Source organism: Squalius cephalus (assembly GCF_949319135.1).
Source record: "Squalius cephalus genome assembly, chromosome: 1".
NCBI lineage: Eukaryota > Metazoa > Chordata > Actinopteri > Cypriniformes > Leuciscidae > Squalius > Squalius cephalus.
The window spans coordinates 38476075-38496699 of NC_137122.1; the positions used below are offsets into that span (position 1 = coordinate 38476075).

Here is a 20625-nt window from a genome sequence, read left to right on the forward strand (position 1 = left end):
ATAACCAAAGATTTTTCTGCACAAACTGTCAGAAACCGTTTCAGGGAAGCTCATCTGCATGCTCGTCGTCCTCATCGGGGTCTCGACCTGACTGCAGTTCGTCGTCGGAACCGACTTGAGTGGGCAAATGCTCACATTCGATGGCGTCTGGCCCTTTGGAGAGGTGTTCTCTTCACGGATGAATCCCAGTTTTCACTGTACAGGGCAGACAGCATGTATGGCGCCGTGTGGGTGAGCGGTTTGCTGATGTCAACGTTGTGGATCGAGTGGCCCATGGTGGCGGTGGGGTTATGGTATGGGCAGGCGTATGTTATGGACAATGAACACAGGTGCATTTTATTGATGGCATTTTGAATGCACAGAGATACCGTGACGAGATCCTGAGGCCCATTGTTGTGCCATTCATCCACGACCATCACCTCATGTTCCAGCATGATAATGCACGGCCCCATGTTGTAAGGATCTGTACACAATTCCTGGAAGCTGAAAACATCCCAGTTCTTGCATGGCCAGCACCGGACATGTCACCCATTGAGCATGTTTGGGACGCTCTGGATCGACGTATACAACAGCGTGTTCCAGGTTCTGGCAATATTCGCAACTAGCACAGCCATTGAAGAGGAGTGGACCAACATTCCTCAGGCCACAAGCAACAAGGTTTTTTTTTTTTTTTTTTTTTTTGACTGTATTGGGACATTTTAGAGTGGCCTTTTATTGTGGCCAGCCTAAGGCACACCTGTGCAATAATCATGCTGTCTAATCAGAATCTTGATATGCCACACCTGTGAGGTGGATGGATTATCTCGGCAAAGGAGAAGTGCTCACTAACACAGATTTAGACAGATTTGTTGAGAGAAATAGGCCTTTTGTGTACATAGAAAAAGTCTTAGATCTTTGAGTTCAGCTCATGAAAAATGCTGGCAAAAAAATAAGTGTTTGCGTTTATAATATTGGTTAAATAATTGTGTACAATATTGACCAAAATAATCAAGATTATGATTTTTGCCATAATCGAGCAGCCCTGAAAGAAATCATTACTTTTATTCAGCAAGGATATTTTACATACATTAATCAAAAGTGACAATGAGGACGTTTACATTGTTACAAAACATTTATCAAATAAATGCAGTTATTTTAAACTTTATATTCATGAAAGAATGCTGAGAAAAATATTAAGCAGGGCAACTGTTTTCAACCTTGATAATAATAAATGTTACTTGAGCAGCAAATCATCATTTTAGAGTGATTTTTGAAGGATCATGTGACACTGAAGACTGGATAATGATACTGAAAATTCAGCTTTGCCATCACATAAATATATTTTTTTAAATATATAAAAACTGAAAATAGTAATATTGTGAAATATTATTACAATTTAAAATAACCCCCCAAACTTTTGAATAATATTACTGCAATCGCAAATCACATATACTGTATATATTTGTGTTTGGCCGCACTGCAGTACAAGCGACCAAACGAATCATGACAAATGACATACTTCCTCATTGCTTTCCCAATGTTTCAGCAGTGTATGGGAACCTGTCAGCAATCCCAGTGTGTGAGTGTATTAGTGAGTGTGCGTGCTGTCTCATATTTGTGTGCTTCAGTAGAGGAGTGCGGTGACTCACCACTTCATTCCTCATTAGCATTCTTGGTCAGTAATCACTTAGTGAAGGAAAGGGTGATGGGAGGAGATTCTATCTTCTTTCATATCATTCAAAGTCTTCTCTCTCTCTCTCTCTATCTCTCTCTCTCTCTCTCTCTCTCTCTCTCTCTCTCTCTCTCTCTCTCTCTCTCTCTGTTTTTTTTTTGTTAAGTCTGAAAAGGTGATGATTCATCCAAAGGTGCACAGGTGTGCCTTAGGCTGGCCACAATAAAAGGCCACTCTAAAATGTCCCAATACAGTCAAAAAAAAAAAAAAAAAAAAAAAAAACCTTGTTGCTTGTGGCCTGTGGAATGTTGGTCCACTCCTCTTCAATGGCTGTGCTAGTTGCGAATATTGCCAGAATCTGGAACACGCTGTTGTATACGCCGATCCAGAGCGTTCTCTCTCTCAGTTTTTTTTTACTCTCTCTCTCTCTCTCTCTCTCTCCCACAATTCAATTTGTATTTTGAAGCTGAAACAGATTAGCTGCAGACAATAGATTGAAGAACAGTAAATAATGAAAAAAGCAAGAATGAACAATAATAATCGTAAAGAATGATAATGGAATCTCTCTCTCTCTCTCTCTCTCTCTCTCTCTCTCTCTCACTCACTCACTCACACACACACACACACACACACACACAACTTCTCTCTCTCTCTCTCTCTCTCTCTCTCTCTCTCTCTCTCTCTCACACACACACACACACACACACACACAACTTCTCTCTCTCTCTCTCTCTCTCTCTCTCTCTCTCTCTCTCTCTCTCTCTCTCTCTCTCTCTCTCTCTCTCTCTCACACACAACTTCTCGGCTTCTTTCCATTAACTCTCTCGAACATTATGACTTTTAAAAGATATTGCTTTTTTAACCTGTCTGTCTAAATGGCCCTTTCTGCAGGGACTAAGTCCACTTTGAGCATGTGTAACAGTGCACCAGGAGAGAGAGCTGTTATTAAAATAATAGATTTTCACAGCACTTTTCTGTGAATTTAATCAGCTATGAGCCTTTGGGCTCTTTTAGGAATCAATATGACCCAAATGGATGAAGCCACACAGAAATCCTTATCATCAGTGCCTTTTTAGTACTTCTCAATCTGTAAACGATCTCTTCTGTTCAAATAGTATCACCAACTGAGCTCTGATGACACTTTTAAAATGATTTATATGCAAACAGTGTTTTTAAATAACTAACTGAAATAAGTTTAAATTGAAATGAAACTGAAATAAAAATAAATTAAAACTAAATAGAAATAGAAACAAATCACAAAAATTTTAATGACAACAAAATGACTAAAACTTAAACCAAAATGAAAACTGAAAATTCTAAAATAAAAGCACCTTCAAAATATTAATAAATACTATAATAGTACATAAATATAAAATAACACTATGCAAATTAATTATGCACTGAGTTTTGACATTGTTACAGTATTGAATTTGACTAATAATATACAATACATTTAATAGTAGGATAAATAGACGGTGCTACATCTGAGACTTCTGAGAAAATTATAAAAATAAGCCTTGGAGAAAGAACAAGGCCTCTGTGTTTTGCTTTATAATTCATGGTTCTAATATCAATGCAGGTGCTTTATGTGAAACATTTTACATAGGTTCTTCTAATTACAGGATATTCACTTACAAGACAAGCCTCCCTTTAAAGGCAATGTGATATGTAATTATCCATGTAGTGCCATGTATGTGGAACTATTTAAAAGCATCAGCATTGTGCACTGGTGCATTATGGTGCGATACATTAACATGCATGCTACAATCTTTTAGTCTGATAAAGAGCCTCTAACATGAGGTTTGTAATGGTATCGATAGGTTGTTTGGCTAGCAGGGCCGCACAAAGAGCAACCAGGCTGTCCTGTTCTCTGACAGTGACATATAGTCTCCTTTCCTGTTGCAGAGCCTCAGACTGCTGTCATACCATCATACCTCTCCATGGCTAACAAGACAAGCCAATACGACCACGCAGGTACACACAGTTATAGATATCAGCACACACACATAGAAAATCGTGATAGTAGGCAACCTCAGAAAAACACAAGCATATCTATGAGAAAACGTCACGTACACTCTTGTGGAATGTACATATGCGCACAGGCAGCTGCTCTCAGCGGTTATACCTGGAAGTATTCTTGTTCTTCTCACTGTGTCGACTTTACACATGGGTTTTCTGCTAACTACAGAAGTTAAAGGGATAGTTTACCTAAATGCCATAATTTACTTGTTCCAAACCCATATGATTTAATTTCTTCTGTGGAAAGACTGGCCAACCTGCTCTTGTCCATCAAATGAAAGTGAATTGGAACCACTCTTGTCCCTGATCTTTCTCCATTTTCATTGTATGGAAAAGAGCAGCTTGAACATCTTACAAAATTTCTTCTGTTGTGTTCCATGGAAGAAAGAAAGTCATTTTTGGGACCACATGAGGGTAAGTAAAAAAAAAAAAAAAAAAAAAATGTTTTGCATGAACTATCCCTTTAACAGATTAAACAGCACTCTGAAATGTATCTAAACGTATTGGTAGTTGTAATAAAAGTCCATATTCTATATGATTTTTTTTTCTGATAATGTTTCTTAATCTATTTTTCATTGCTTAAAGGTTTTACTATCTGTTTCTCCTAATTACTATTTAAACAATTTATGAAGTAGAGGGCTGCTTATTAGGAATACCTTATCATCGTCACTGTCGAGGGAATAATTTCTGCCTTTCTCCCTTTCATTTTTTCAGCTTCTCATTTATGAACATTCAGTCAGAGTTTTGTGATATCACAGCAGTGTTGCCATAACACTGACAATAGAAATGCTGGAACATAAAATTAGAGAGAGTGAGAAGATGAGTTTGCCAGCATGAGCAGCCCCTCCATGTGCTTCTTGTTTTTCTTTATACAGAAAAGGCTGTGTTATGCGGCCAAAATAATCTGTTATTTTTGTTATTAACAGGAAGAATTCGCTGGAATGAGCACAGTTTGACGCAGTAGAGCGATCAGTATTGACAATGAAAGCCTGGAGTCAGATTACTGAAGACTGTGATTTCCATGCCTGACATCAGCAATAGTATGTTTATGAAGAGTATATGAACTGTTGTTAATTCTTTATTTAATGAACATAAGTCTCATTACTGATAATCAGGCCGTAAAGTAATGCAGTTGTGATACAATAACTAGATTTATTGCAAGTCATAGCAATGCCTTCCTCACATTGTATACCTAATTATTACTTCAGTAAAAGCATGAAAATCCACTTACAGTAAATAACTAAAAGATCAAATAACTCACAATAATAAAGTAGAAGTACTCGAGTAAAAGTATTGAAGTAACCGATATTATATTTTTTATATGTCTAGAGCCAATCTCAAGGATTGGTATCGGGGCCGATTATGTATATGCAATATATGTATATGTAATACGTTTTTTTTTTTTTTGATGATCAGTATCGGCTATCCTAAGCTCGATCCTTTATTTTATGTCAGCTAGCATGCAGGTGCCATGCAGGAGGTGTTGGTCCCAAATGGAACCCTAGGCCCTCGAAATCCTCGAGTCCACACTTTCGTGACGTAACGCGCTTTGACTGTCAGATAGGAGTCTGCTGCGGAGCTTGTGGGCTTGCAGGCTCTGCAAAAGTGCGCATCGAGGCCGCAAATCAGCTGCAAAGTGCGCGCTCACGAGCACCCTTCTCAAACCTTAAATGACAAATGGGACACATACCATCTTGTGGACTTAATGGACACTTGCACATGGCAGCCATTGTAAATCCACAATACCTAAAATGCATATGAAGTATGCCATTTGGGACAGGGCCAAACAGGCCTGTTCGAGCGCATCACACTTACGTTCGAGCTTCTGGGTTTCGCATATTTGATTTGCACTTTTGTAACGAATCACATGAAAGTAATTACTGTTGCCATGTCTTGAGCATTAGGGAGGACTTCTTTTTTTCTTTTTCTTTTTTGAGGGTGGAGCAAAAAAAGGACTGGTAGTCGTAAAATAAGCAGAATTTATTGTAATGCATTTAAACTAATTGCAAATTATATTTTTATTTAAAATATGCATCCTTTCACTCTGAACCATGACTGAAATCTATTGTTGTTCATTTAACATTTTTGTCATTAAACAGTTGTCAAAAATTAAAAGTTTACCTACTTCTTACCTTGCACTGTTTCACTGTTAAAACTGAAGCATTGCACTGGAGTTCATCCACTGCTTCTCTGCCTTCTTTGATTTGATTGGCCATCTCCATTACTTTGGCGTTGACGAGCGATGTTAGACTGCTGAGGCAGACCACAGACTCTAAACAACACTTGCTTTTTGAATGTTATTTTCCACTTTTATGGATAGATACAACAGAGAAATGATGGGGTCAACTTTATGCAAATGATGTGTGTTGAACCCGCAGCACCCATATTAGCACCGGACTCCTAGGCCATGACTTTCAAGACAGGGATTTTTAGTGAAATCTCCATTAAATGTGTGTTGTTATTCAGTAGCAGCACACAGTGGAAAAGGGTTTGTGAATTTTGAAATGTAAAAAGAATTGCCATCAGTCTCACCCTGTGGGATGAATTATGTAAGACAAACTACTTCAATATGAGTACAGTGTTTCTGGATTATTATATCAGTTCATGAAAAGAGTTAAATACTGCCCTGCAGACAGAAAATGCAAAGTTTAAGAGCTGACAGTCATGAGTTAGTGTGTGAAGTGCAGTTTGCTGTGTGTTAGACAGTGAAGTTATGTGTCATCAAGTGTATGTGAAGGGCAGGAATGTATGTTAAACACTCTGTGGTGTGGTTAAATGCGGATTTGGGACATTCCTCGTCTCTCTCTGTGGACACCTGAGACGCTGGGAACTGGGTCACACAGCTCCATCCTTTAGCAAGGCATGATGGGACGTGCAGACCTAATTTCTTTCCGTTATCTGCTCAGTTCCTTCTCTCCCGTGGGGCAGTGAGTGATGGCCCGGTCTGATCCCTGGCGTCTGGATTCCCCCGCTAGGCCAAACCTCTCTACAGAAGGGGCTGTCTCAACAGAGTGGGCAGCCGTCCCATGAACAGCCCCTCTCTGCAGAAGATAGGCATAGTTTGTTGCTCAGCTGCGTCAGTGCTGCCTGTGCGCACTGTTTTTGTGTGTGTGTTAGGCATCAGTCTGCTTGGTTAGCCATGGTTGTCGACTGCAGTCACAGATGATCAAATGCAGAATGTGTTACCTCATTTCAGCTAGGGGTGTGATGTTTTCTTTTCTTTTTTTCTTTTTTTTTTTTTGAGGAAGCACCAGTGGCAGAGAGGCCTCTCGTGGTGCCCTAGGCAAGATGAGACATGGCCAAAGAAATGGTGTTGTTTATTGCTTATTTATAGTGGTACCGTTTTTGATTATTAGTCATTGAAAATTATATAGTATTTATTTACTAATATACTAGTATTTCCATACCTTTTATACTAATTATATAGTATAATTATATAGTATTATATAGTCATTTTTTGAAAATTATATAGTATTTCATCAAAATAAATCCAGTTTACTGGCCAGTTTTAAAACTATCAGTAGTTTAATTTTGTACCATCGTATTTTTATTTGATCATGTCATTCACAAACCTTCATGGGCTTGTTATTCATTCCCTCATAAAAGACATAAAAGTATTGTAAGTGATTTATAGACCTGCTGGATTATAGCTTGAAACTTTATATTGAAGATTTTTTTTTAAATCCCTATGGAGAAGAAAAATGAAAGGGGAAAATACTCTTAGAACCAAGACTGCTGAAAAAGTTGCACTTTAATTATAGAATATATATTTATTTTTTTATTATTATTATTTTTTTTTTTTTTTTTTTGATGACAACATAGTTTGGCATCAAATTTACATGTTTGTGGCAGACAAATTTATCCAAACAAACTCATGTTATATTTAAAGTATACATTTTATCAGTTAATCAAACCCATGGCCTCAATGTGGCTAACACCATGCTATGCTATTTGCGCTAGTTTCCTTTTGAGCAAAGTTCAAATGAAAGAATCAGACAGAGCACCCTCAACTTCAATTTAAATGATAAAACCTTTCACGATTGAACACTTGCTCAGAGCAGACAAATTACTGTGTGTGGGCCAGGATTTCAAAAAGAAACTACTCATGCTTTCGTGAACACACATACGCACACACGCACCAAAACCTAGGGGCCAAACATTAAACATTGTGCAGTGGACCGGACGAAATCACAATGCATAGTGATCAATTTGCTCTAATTAGAGAAGGGAGTACAGACCTCCCTGCTGGGGAGAACAGCACTGCGCCTCACTTCTTACTGCAGGGTGGCCTTGTGTATACTATATACTGTGTGTGTGTGTGTGTGTGTGTGTGTGTGTGTGTGTGTGTGTGTGTGTGTGTGTGTGTGTGTGTGTGTGTGTGTGTGTGTGTGTGTGTGTGTGTGTGTGTAAGAGAAAGAGAGAGCATTTGCAGTTGTAGATGTGCCATTGACAAAGCCGAAGAAAAGGATCGTGTCTTGTTTACCAGAGTGTTGCCTGTTAGCACTTTAAGTCTTGACCGGAAAAAAACACTCCCCATGGGAAGGATGAAGTTCATTCACACAGTCTGAACCACACTTACAGATCAGAGGCTGGCCAGCTTTTCTCACTCGGTCTCACTTTCTTCAGCTGTTTCTCAATCTGTCCTTCATTTTGTCTCTGGGAAAAGTACGAGCATTAATTGAAAGACTTGTAGTCGCTGGGTGGCAGTCAGCCTCAGGGTCTTCTAATCTTGTCTTTCTCAGATTAGGGGAGTGTGGGTAAACATTTACTCAAGTTGTGCTCTAGGCAAGAAGAAATTAGATGTAAAACTAATACACCTAATAATGTTTCAAGATGCTGCCTTTCATTTCAGTTGAAAGCGCTCTATAACAAAGAGTCATAGGAAAATGTGTAAGTGGTCCAGTGACACAACTTGCCCCATATCAAGGGGTGACACAAAACACACACACATAATCCCATTACAGTGCTGCTGATTTTTTGTTTTTCATTTTTTATAGTATTTGTAATCTTTTTTTTTTCCTGTATTAAAAGGCAAAGCTCATTATTATCATTATTTGAGCCACTGGCACAACCTTCCCCAAAGCATCTAGCACACTACTCCACAGCTAATATATTGGGGGAAATGTTTTATTTATTTTAATATTTTATTTAATACTGCACAGTGAGTCTTTTGACAAATCATTTAAAATCTTGTCATTCACAATGCTTCATGAATCATGGGCTTTGTAGTTCATTCCCCCTATTTTAAAATATTTTTTAGAAAATATTTCAAAATGTATCTCATATTGTATATTTTTACATCTGGCAAATACATTTTCAAATGTACCCACTATGGATTTTCCACTCCACCGGAATTCTGTCCAGCTCCCACAAAAATAAATGTTACCTTCTCCCTGTTCCCACCCACAACATTAATGTTTTTAGTTGTTCTTGTTGCTTTTGTGAAAAGATGAATAACAATTTTTTTGTTTTTAGATATTTTATTTTTAGATATTTCTATTTTAAGTGAGTCCTGCGAATAATTTTATTCTGCACACACATGAGTATCTTACCACCCGCACCGACATCGCCCATCAAATCTTGTCCCGTGCCACAGTCTGTTACGTTGGGTCCCGCGGTAATCCCGCAGGAGTGCAGGTCTCTACCCACTGACACATCTTACCCCACTCACACATGTACACTTGCACAGACTAATCATAATCAGCTCACAATAATCGTTTCTACACGTGCAAACACGCATAGCTTTTTCATTAACTTAATCCTCATGACTAGTCACTTTTTCATACATATTGTTACTCTCTCATACAGGTGCCAATAACATAATGACTTCTAATCATCCCCACTTACTAAACAGTCTGTGCATGTGTATAGACATCTCTAAAGCCCTGCAATAAGTACAGTTATGTTGTGTGAGGCTGCGGCAGCAGGTGTGTGGTACACAAACATATGATCCCTGTGGGTTTGTTAGAGGCTTGGCATTGCTCCTGCTGCAGATGTTAAACTATATTGGCTGAGCTCTGCCTCATCACAGGCAAGCAAACCTGATGAATCAAGCCACATACATAGTCTCAGATATCACCTTACATGCTTCACATTGATTGATTCAGACTGTCTCACATCACCTTACACTGCCTCGCATTGCTTCATACTGCCTTATACTACTGCTCAAACTGCTTCACATCACCTCACATTGCATCAAACAGGCTTGTATCGAGCCACATTGCTTCACATGCTTCAAACATCATTTTATTAGTTTCACAACATATGTTTTTGTGCAAAAATACATTCCTAATATAGATTTTTTTAGATTATATTTTTTAAAATATGTTTTCATGAACATACAATTCCGTTCAAACATTTTAAAGGGTTTTTATTACACTGTAATTATACATTTAAGTACTGAGTAATACTAAGTAACTATATATATATAATAAGGGTTTGGTTTAGTGTAGGTTTCATGTAATTATGCATAATTTATTGGTATTACTATATAGTAACCTGCATTGTATGGAACAATGACACTGTAAAATAAAGTGTTATCAAAAATGTTAATGTTTTTGTAAAGAGACTCTTATACTCATCACGGCTGTGCAAAAATACAGTGAAAACAGTACTATTGTGATCTTAAAATTTAGTAATTTATTCAGCATCATTACTACAGTTTTCAGTGTCTCATGATCCTTCAGAAATCAAGCTAATTTGCAGCTCAAGAAACATTTCTGATTATTGTCAATGTTGAAAACAGTTGTGCTGCTTATTATTTTTATAAACCGTGACACGTTTTCAGGGTTCTTAAATGATTCAAAAGAACGGCATTTATTTGAAATAGAAATCACTATTCTTGCTGTATATTAAAAGTATTAATTTCTTTAAAAACAACTTAACTCAAAACTTTAAAAGGTAGTGTATTTTCAATAAGTTTTAGTTATTTTGCCATGGGTTTTTTTTTTTTTTTTTTTTTTATATTTTAAAAGATACATTTTGTAATATTTTTTATATGTATATAGATAAAGGTTTAAATAAAATATATTTCATTTAAAAAAAAAGTTGTACAATAAGTTGGAACATATTTATCACATATTTAAAAATCTAGTTTGGACAGTTTTTCTTTGTCGTGCATCACCTGTCTTTAATAAGTGCACTACAGCAAGGCCAAATGTAGTTTAAATGACAATACGTTCTGTATGATTCTGAGCTACAGATCTGTTTGTCTGCAAAAGTCTGACTTAAACATTTACATGACATTTTATTACAGGATGAATTATTGTTTTAGTCTGACCGAAAACTAACTCTTGAAAGTGCATGTAAATATCCTTGTTCAGTTACTTCAACCTCACATTAACTACCTGTATCACCTCACATTGCTTCAGACCGCCTTACACCATGTCACACGCTGCTCCAAATCGACTCATATTACTTCTCAAAGCTTCTCACATTGCCTCATACTGGCTCACATCACCTCACACTGCCTGACATTTCCTCCTAGAGGGAAGGGAAAGCATTGCCAGCCTGCTCCTTTGCATCAGTGTCAACACTGTCCCAGTTACCTGTCAGTAGAGACAATGAGACCATGGTGATGTCCTGGGCCGTATAACAGCTGGTCTCAGTGCTGTTTTAGTCAGGGCTCAAGCAGAGTTACAAGTGTCAAACCCCTTCTCTAACCTTCAGAAGTCATCTAGAAATATTCTCCCACCACTAAAACCATTGCCAAATCTTTAAATATGCTCTTGTTTTCTTTACTTCTCTCCTCCTCCTCCTCCTCCTCCTCCTCCTCATATTTCTTATCCTACATTTCTTATATACCAAAAAGAAGATATTTGCACCTGATCCTTGGGAAAAGTTAAACACAGCTGAAACATATAGTGTGACTGCTAGTTTGTCTCCATACGAGTCTGTAATGTATGCTTGCTTTATGTATGCTCTGGGGATTTCAGATTTAGCTCTCACCACCACACAAAGCGAAACCATGGCAAGGTGTGTGTTGTTTTGCGCCTACACAGTACATATATTATCAAAGGCTCTTGTGTGTTTGTATATCTCACAGTATTACATGAAACCATGGCACATACCACACACCAATCTGAAATGAGACTTTGTACACTTCCATGAAGCAAACCTCCCACTCAGGCCCTGTTTGGATTTACTTAAACAATAGGCTGGCAGATGGAAAGACTAAGATGAAAATATTGACTTACTTAACTTAAACACTGTCAGTATAAAATTGACTTCCCTTTGTTTAAATTTAGACCCTCTCTGTGTACATAGATGTCATTTAGATATCTTCATAACTAATTAGGTAATTGTTTTGGAGAGACATTAATCAGTAATTGGCACTTCTAACGAGAGCACTTTCCAAGTTTAGATCAGGTGTCAATCTGTCTGTTGCTCTGACGACTGTACAAAATTAATGAAAGCAGGAGAGCAAACACTTTGTGTGCAATCAATCAATATCTCATGGTGTAAAGGTATTGAGTCGCAAAATAAACAAGCGATTTCTATCCAACTGGGGTTGTGTTATAATTCTTAATTTATTTTAGCCTCTCTTTCACGCATACAGCATGCGCTCTCATTGGGATGCACCTCCTTTCCTTAGCCCCAGCCCTAATTAAAGCTTCCTTTGGGCCTCACTATGTGGAGCACCAAACCAGATCACATCTCTGGTGGGCTGAGGAAGGAATAGAGGGTGAGAAAGAGAGGAACAAGTGAGAAAAGGTGGAGGGGCATCGAGATATAGAGGTATGATCAGACTGCAAATGCTGCCTGGGAGCCTTTGATAGGACTGTTTTTCGATTGCAGGTTTCATTAAAATTGTCATTGTTGTTGTTTCATAAATATTTTGCAGTGTGGGAAATGGTAGTGATCTAAAAACGGTAGCGTCTCTAATAACTCTCAGGGCACGTTTCATTCTAGATTGGCAAATATTTTAATTCAGAATAAGCTTTTGTATGATTAATTGAGAGACTGAACATAAATACAACAGAATGATGGGTGCAAAGACAAAGAGGAAATACAGAGAGAGCAAGAAGTTGGAGAAAAAAGAGGGAATTTTATCTGTGTCAAAGACTGGTTTAACAACCTTGGTCTTCATAGTGGTGATAGCATGGTTACAGGACTTGCTGCAAACTTTTTTACAACCTAGATTTCACCGTAGATTGTTGTTTTGTCAGATTGTTGTTTTGTTATAATTCCCAGAATTAAATCACATATTCTTGTAACTGTCTCTTGAGTGTTTACTGATGGTGCTCAAGGCTAGAACATACGAATTAAAGCTAAGACTCATCTGTATTGAGCAGCAGATCTGAGTCTGTGCAGCTTTAAAATGTGTTCCATTTCCCATTGTGTTCAGAGGAGGATGGTGCCTGGCACAATGCAAAAGCCTTTTAATCCCCCATTTCTATAGATATTTTCCTCTCTGTCATACAGTGGCCCTGGAATGCTGTTCAGAAACAGGAAACCTTGTATGGCTTGTTGATTAATGATGTTTGTCATATCACAGTCTCCCCTCACTGTCTATATGGAGGCCTGAAAGACAGGTGGCAGGGTGAGATAAATTATCCCTATCCTGGAAAGCCAGTATATGGCTCATTTGCTACCACTTTAATGATTAAGACAATGAAATCCAAGGGTATAGGGCACTATTTGTTCTTGCAGCTAATGAATGATTTGTTTGGAAATAGTCCAAATTGCAGTGGGTTTTCCTGGTTTAATTTAGTTTTTTCCCCCCTGGTTTTATACAGGAGTTTACAGCAACCACTATGCACATCCACAAATTCATGCATTTATGCCAGCTTGTACCAGCTCGTGTGCCATCTCATCATTGGCAGCCATGAAAATATGGACCAATTAAATGTTTGATTTAAGGCATACATAGATTTGGCTTCCATTATTATGCAGAATCCATTAGGGAATGTTATTGTGTCGTGTTTTATGACTCATATGTTTGTAGTGGCTACATATTCAGTTTTTTAGTGACTAATAACCAAATGTGTTCTATTAAAATTTTAGTTATATTTTATAAATTGCTTGTTACAATGCTGTGATAATTAAAATTTTGTTTTGTATAATCTGTGATAATATATATTATATAATATTGTATAATTTTATATTTTTGTTTTATATTTTACATAAAATTAAATAAAATATTTGTGCATATCTTTGTTTGTAATCAATTGTTTTTATTTTTACATGTTGAGAAACCTTGATATTTTCCTGTTAAATTAAGCTCATATGTATTGTCTTTGTTTCATTTGACAGATTCATCAGTGAAGACTCCAGCAGCTGTCCTTCAACTAAAGATCAATTTTGAAAATGTATCAGGCACTAACTCAGCTATACCGGATATGAGCAAATATGGGGACTCTGTTAGAAACCATGACAAGCCAACAGCTTTGACAGCCCAAAAGGAGATCCTTTTTTTGCAAATGTGAAAGATATTTTCTGTACTCTCAATAACAAACTTATAGAAGAATTCAACCTTGTTTCCCTTTATTTTTTAAAACATCCCTTCCTCTCCACTCCAATCATGAAGAGTTTGTTGACTGCCCTCTCTCCTTCCTGTACCACTCTCCTCTTCCTTCCCTTTTTCCTTCTCTTATGCCCACCAGCATTGGTCAGAGGTGACTGCTGGCTGATCGAGGGGGATAAAGGTTATGTGTGGTTGGCCATCTGCAGCCAGAACCAGCCACCATACGAAACAATCCCACAGCACATCAACAATACAGTACATGACTTGCGGCTTAATGAGAACAAGATCAAAGCTATTTTTTTCACTTCCTTGAGTCGCTTTACCAACCTGACCGACCTCAACCTCACCAAGAATGAGATCTCGTACATCGAAGATGGTGCTTTTGCAAGCCAAGCAAATTTACAGGTCCTGCAACTTGGATATAACAAGTTAACCAACCTGACAGAAGGCATGTTGCGAGGTTTGGGACGGATGCAATGTCTTTTCTTGCAGCATAATCTCATAGAAGTCATTGCCACTAGTGCTTTCTGGGAGTGCCCCAGCCTCAGCAACCTGGATCTGTCATCAAACAAGCTTGCCCGGCTGGACCCATCCACTTTCACTGGGTTGGGCAGGCTCATGGGATGTGAGCTTGCAGGAAACCCTTTCCACTGCGGATGTGAGCTCTACAGTTTCCTCAGCTGGTTAGAGGCCTTCAACAATGTCACACACACCTATGATCGACTTCAGTGCGAGACCCCACGGGAGTTGTTTGGCTATCCGTTGCTGAGTCCTGTTGCCGGGCATGGACGGAGTGCTCGCAACATCCTTTCCTCTGTGTGCCGGGATGGGGTGCTGATTCCTGGGATGACATCTCTGCCACCTGATCCTGATTCTTCAGGCGCGGGACCTGAAATGTTTGAGCACATTGGACCATACCATCAGCCCACAACTTCCTCCTCATCTGACAATGCATTTAGTCCCAGCATCAAACTACAACATGTGTCTCTTTCCTCTGCATCCCTTCTGATTCAGATTCCAAAACCATACAGCAAAATGTACATCCTGGTGCAGTACAATCAGAGCTTTGTGTCAGATGTGATGAACTTGAAGAAAAAAAAGGAAATGATCACCCTTAACAAGCTCAAAGCAAACACCAACTATACCTTCTGTGTGGCATCTATACGCAACTCTCAGCGCTACAACCACACCTGTTTATACTTTTCTACCCGAGCGCCAAATCCAGATGACTTGATGCCTCCACCCTCCACGACCACCCACTACATCATGACCATTGTTGGCTGTCTCTTTGGAATGCTCATTGTCCTTGGGTTTGTCTATTACTGCTTACGAAGACGTCGCAGAAATGAAGAGAAAGAAAAATCCATCTGTGTGAAGAAAACCATTCTGGAAATGCGATATGGACCAGAGGTGGCAGCAGCAGTTGCAAATGACCCCACAGCTGTCCAGAAACTCCACGAGCAGAGCCACCATCAGCATCACCATGGCAAACTACCCATGTCCTCCTCGTCCAGCTCTGCCATGCTTGGCCATGGTTCTGCCAACACTAGTTCCTCACGTCTTTCCTCCATCCCTCAAGTAGAGAAGATGGCAACTGCTTTCTCTGAGGCCATGGCCAGTAAGGGCAACTATATGGATATTAGGACCTCTATTGGAGGAGATGAAAGGGGGAGAGATGGAGCTGTGATGCATGGTGTTCGGGAGGAAGACCTCAGGGGGGATGATGGAAGTGACTTGGGTGATGATTCAGATGATGATGGCCGGGGATCAGCGTCCGAGATTTCAACCATTGCGATGGAAGTTGACAAGGTCAACCAGATAATTAACAACTGTATTGATGCCCTCAAGCTGGACTCTATTGCAGCTTCTTCTGTTTCCACCACAGCAAGTGGTCCCACCTCACCCCCACCTACCTCTACCTCCTCCCTGACCAGAGGACTGATTCCCATCTCTTCTAGTATCAGTGATACATGCCAAGTCCTGCCTTCCCCAAAAATCCCTCCCCCACCTCCTCTTCCCTTCTCTGCTCCTCTGTCTGAGAGGCCTGGGATCACAGGTGGTGGCTTTGTGTCCCCACCATATCGTCCACCACCCCCAGCTACTGCAGTGAGGCCTATTCAAAGACAAATGAGTGCAGATGCTGCTGTCATCGTCTCCTCTTCCAAGAGGCACTGCCGCCCTTCCAGTGGAAAAGGGGGTCGTGTTTACAGCCTAGATGTTCCGGAACCCCGCAGCCCAGATCCCTGCCATTATTCAGACAAGGGCAGCCCGTTGGGGTGTGGTGAGCCCCAGGAGAGGCTCCCTTTAGTAGGTAGTGGTGGAGGAGGTGGCTGTAGCATTGACGGTGGTACTGTAGATGGGATGGGCCTTCAGCAACACCTGGAGGTGCACCCAGACTACCACTGTGCAGAGCATCGTCACTCAGTCCCTGCCCTATACTACGAGGGCTCTCATGACTCCCCGGCCCAAAGGGTCTCTTTTCTCAAGCCTCTGTCACGCACCAAGAGAGACGCTGCTTCCTACTCTCAGCTCTCTCCACGTCACCACAATTACTCTGGCTACTCCTCGAGTCCAGAGTACTCCACCGAGAACACCTTGCGCATCTGGGAGCGCTTCCGTCCCCACAGAAAGGGTCCACGTGAGGAGTCGTGTTACGTAACAGCTGGAAACGCCTTACGTAAAAAGGTCCAGTTTGCCAAGGGGGAGGACTTGCATGACATCCTTGACTACTGGAAGGGTGTGTCAGCACAGCAAAAGCTGTAATCTTTCGGACTGTGTGGATACACAGTACAGGTCTCTTTTACTGCCTGATAAACCAGAAGAGCAACTCTAGTGAGCAAGTTGGGTTATGGCTGCAGTTTGTAAAACAGAGCCAAGTTTGACAGGGTTCGAGGACAAGCTGTTAAATGTTTTTGTACAGTGAGCCAGAAAGAGTAAAAAGAGCCTGAGAATACAATACATACATAAGATAACATTCAGAGATATCATTTGGAGCATTGTTGTTCTCAGTGAAAAAGGTCCAGAGGGCTTATCATTTGTCAGTAATTGAAATACTCTGTGTATTCATCGTTCATATCAATAGTGTAACCTTAACTAGAGTCCTTATTAAGCCTGAGAGAGAATCTCTGTTTGTACTCCCAAATTATCAAATCATTGGTCATCACATTCATTTGTTAGGTGGGAATGTGTGTTTTAGGAGGATAAAATGTGCTGATTTTCTACAAACCTGTCAAAAGCAGTTTCCCTCTTCCATATTACAGAGACTGCAACCACATTTACATTTCAATAGCACTCCTCATGTGAAAAATAAAGGAATAGAGGAAAGAAACAGATAAAAATGAAACAGAAGAATCTCCCGGGGGAACCTTGGAATAGTCAGCCGTGTTTGACAGCTGCTGAGCTGTACTGCTGTGCTGAGCAGGATGGCATAAATAGTGCAAGGGGTGCAAGAGAAAATAGATTTACCAGGGTTTGTGGAAAATGCATAGATCTGTGTTGGAGATTAAAGAGACATAGTTCTGTACATCTCTCATCTCTGATGAATTATTAATAGCATTTCCTTATCAGAGGTTACCTTGTCACTTGTATCAAAGCAAGAGCATAAAGTGTCTGTTGGCAGCAAAGGTTTATGTATTCTGTTCTTCTGCCCTGAGGTCAATTTGTTTAGTCCATTAATTGGCTTTTGGAAGCCTGTTGCTGACAGCTGAGTCATTCAACAGGCAAAGTGACCTATACCCTGGTATGGCACTTTTAAACTGACACTTTATATGGCATGTTTCTCCAGGCTCTTTTTTGTTTATTTATTCATTTGTTTATTGGGGGAAATTATTATCCATTATGCTGACTTTGAGAGGAAGACCGAAAAAAGGAGCAAGGTTTAATTAAATTAAAAATTTTAAAAAATCTTTTAAATTAATAGATGCTTTATGTTCTTGTTATCATTTATTGACCTTGGGTTTCAACGTTGATAATAAAACTCCTCTCCCAAAAGCACTTAATCTCAAATGTAGATCTCATAGGATAATACATTATTAATGGTATTTATTGAAAAAATGACAAATAATATTAACTTCAACACCTCTGTCAGCGATTATTTTATTAATTCCCTTTTGGATTACACTAACTAATTAGCAATTAACCAGGGCTATATCCTTAAGTCTGCGAGGGTAAGCAGCCAAGACCTCCAATTTGATTAAAAGAGATTGAATCACTCTCTCTCTCTCTCTCTCTCTCTCTCTCTCTCTCTCTCTCTCTCTCTCTCTCTCTCTCTCTCTCTCTCTCTCTCTCTCTCTCTCTCTCTCTCTCTCTCTCTCTCTCTCTCTCTCTCTCTCTCTCTCTCTCTCTCCTCTCTCTCTCACAGCAACCACAGTCAGCCTACAGTTTCAGGGACCAATACACCAAAAAATTTTATTAGTTGCACTGCGGGAAAATATACATGTGTTTACTATGAAATGGCAGGTGAGACATGACAGGCAACTGAAATAAAATTAATGGTGTTTAATCAATGAAGTATGACTATAACCGTCCCAATGCATGGCTTAAAGGGTTAGTTCACCCAAATTCTGTCATCATTTACTCACCCTTGTGTCATTCCAAAACTATATGATTTTCTGTCTTCTGCAGAGCACAGGATGTGACAAATGCTGCAATTCGCATTCGTTATAATGAAAAAGCGCAAAAGAAACTTAACCATTCAGAAAGAATGAATGGCACATGGGTTTGTAACAGCATGAGTATGAGAGAAAGGTAAACTATTCCTCTCTCTGACTTGAGATCTCAGCACTTTGTAACGGCACTTAATTTGACATTACTATTGATGAAACACATTTATGGAGATATATATTTTAGAAATAATGAGATAAATTAGATTTAAATGGAATGCAAAGTTCAAATGAGGGTGAGTGTTAGCATTAGCAAACCTCTTCATTCAACCCTCTTTATTCTGCATCAGGTGTTTTTGTGCCTTCAGTAAAAGGGTCCATTATTTGTTAGTATCACAAAAGAGTAATTTTTGTTTATTTTGTTCATATTCGTTACATCATTTCATTGTAAATACATGTTCATAATATTCCATATCTCTTGATTAAGGTTTTTCATTGTAAATATGTGATAGATACCTGCCAACATTGGACATACACTCAGGCACAATGTCTCTTTGGTTCTCTCTTTTTCGAGGGCTTTAAAAAAAATCCAGTCCAAGGTATATGACAAAAGTTGTTTATAGGATGCTTTATGGTTTACAGAAAGAGGAACAGCAGCAGCTATAACATATGTGGATTATTAGGGCTCTGTGTGTACTTAAGGAAGACATTGCACACAGCTCATTTAGAGAGAATGGACCCTAACTGGACAAATCATTCTTGGGAAACTGAAATGGACTCTCAAAGGACTGGTACCGGAGGCTTACTGTGACATTTTCCTTACTTTATGAACATGATTTTAAAACCTCTTGGACTGGTCTTAAGGAACTAACCATCAACAATCAATCAAAAATGACTGTTCATTTTTTATAACAGTAAAATCTGATGCCCAGCTTTATGTTTTAGACATGGTTTTTATTGTGCCTCCCCTCATTGACAGAAAAAAGGACTTGCACTCCTGTACAAATGCTTTCAGCCATTTTTGCTATGAATTCAAGGTTGAATAACAAAAGAGGGAGTAATAATACAATTGGCATGGCATCTGTAAGATTTGTTGTTTATTAATTGTTTAAGAAAATGTGTAAATACTGTTCTCTCTTATTTTTTGCTTGGGGAGTAAGACTGTGATTCTTCATGCTGTTATCTTGCTCAAGGTCATTCTCCTTCAACACTCCCTGTTGAAGAATGAATGTTTTCCCATTCATTCTGGACAAACAAGCAAATCAATTATTTCAAGTTAAGGTATTTTTATATCAGACCTTTATTCACACACTATGTTTATAATTCTTTCTTTCTTTGATTTACTTGGCCTTTAAATCTTTGCTTGACATATCACAGATAATTACCCAGTTCAGCCAAATTTGTGATTGTTTACTATCCTACTACAGAGCTAATAGGCTAAGATTCTTCCTACAGCCACTTTCTTCGTTCACCGAATTAATCAGTGGATGGTTGGGGTCAGAGTTTCGTCTCTCGGGATACTGAATTTTTTTTAAAAAAAATTTTAAGGATTGAATAATGCATGTATCTGTCTCTTCATCTGGATCCTTTGCTAAAGTGTCATTATATTCCTGCTCTGCGCTAGTATTGATAGTGTTATCAATTCGTCATTCAGAAGTTCCTGAAGAACATGTGTCATGTTGACTGTTGATACCAGCTCTTTTTGTTGTCTTCTTGAATGAAATGGTGATATACTAGTGGGCTGTACACAGTTGTTTGTATTCCACTCACTGTAAGCATTCAGTATCACAAGACATAGGATATATGACGCTGTTTCATAATTTATGATGTTTGGTGTCATAGTGTCATACTTAAATTGCCTTTTTTTTTACACTATTAGTTCTTTCTGA

General features: G+C 39.0%; 1 protein-coding gene across 5 annotated transcripts in view; it reads left to right on the plus strand.

The window, feature by feature from the left end:
• The window catches only part of elfn2b (extracellular leucine-rich repeat and fibronectin type III domain containing 2b), an 83904-nt gene extending 65903 nt beyond the window's left edge, over positions 1–18001 (plus strand). For 3 of the 5 annotated variants that reach the window (XM_079864219.1, XM_079864216.1, XM_079864215.1), the window contains one exon: positions 13925–18001. In XM_079864219.1, coding sequence (XP_079720345.1) covers positions 14193–16898 — 2706 coding nt within the window. In that variant the 5' untranslated portion in view covers positions 13925–14192 and the 3' untranslated portion in view covers positions 16899–18001. Of the gene's footprint in view, positions 1–3556; positions 3626–4596; positions 4711–13924 lie in introns of all 5 variants that reach the window. The other 2 variants (XM_079864217.1, XM_079864218.1) reach the window with 2 other exon arrangements.
• Positions 18002–20625: the final 2624 nt, after the last annotated feature.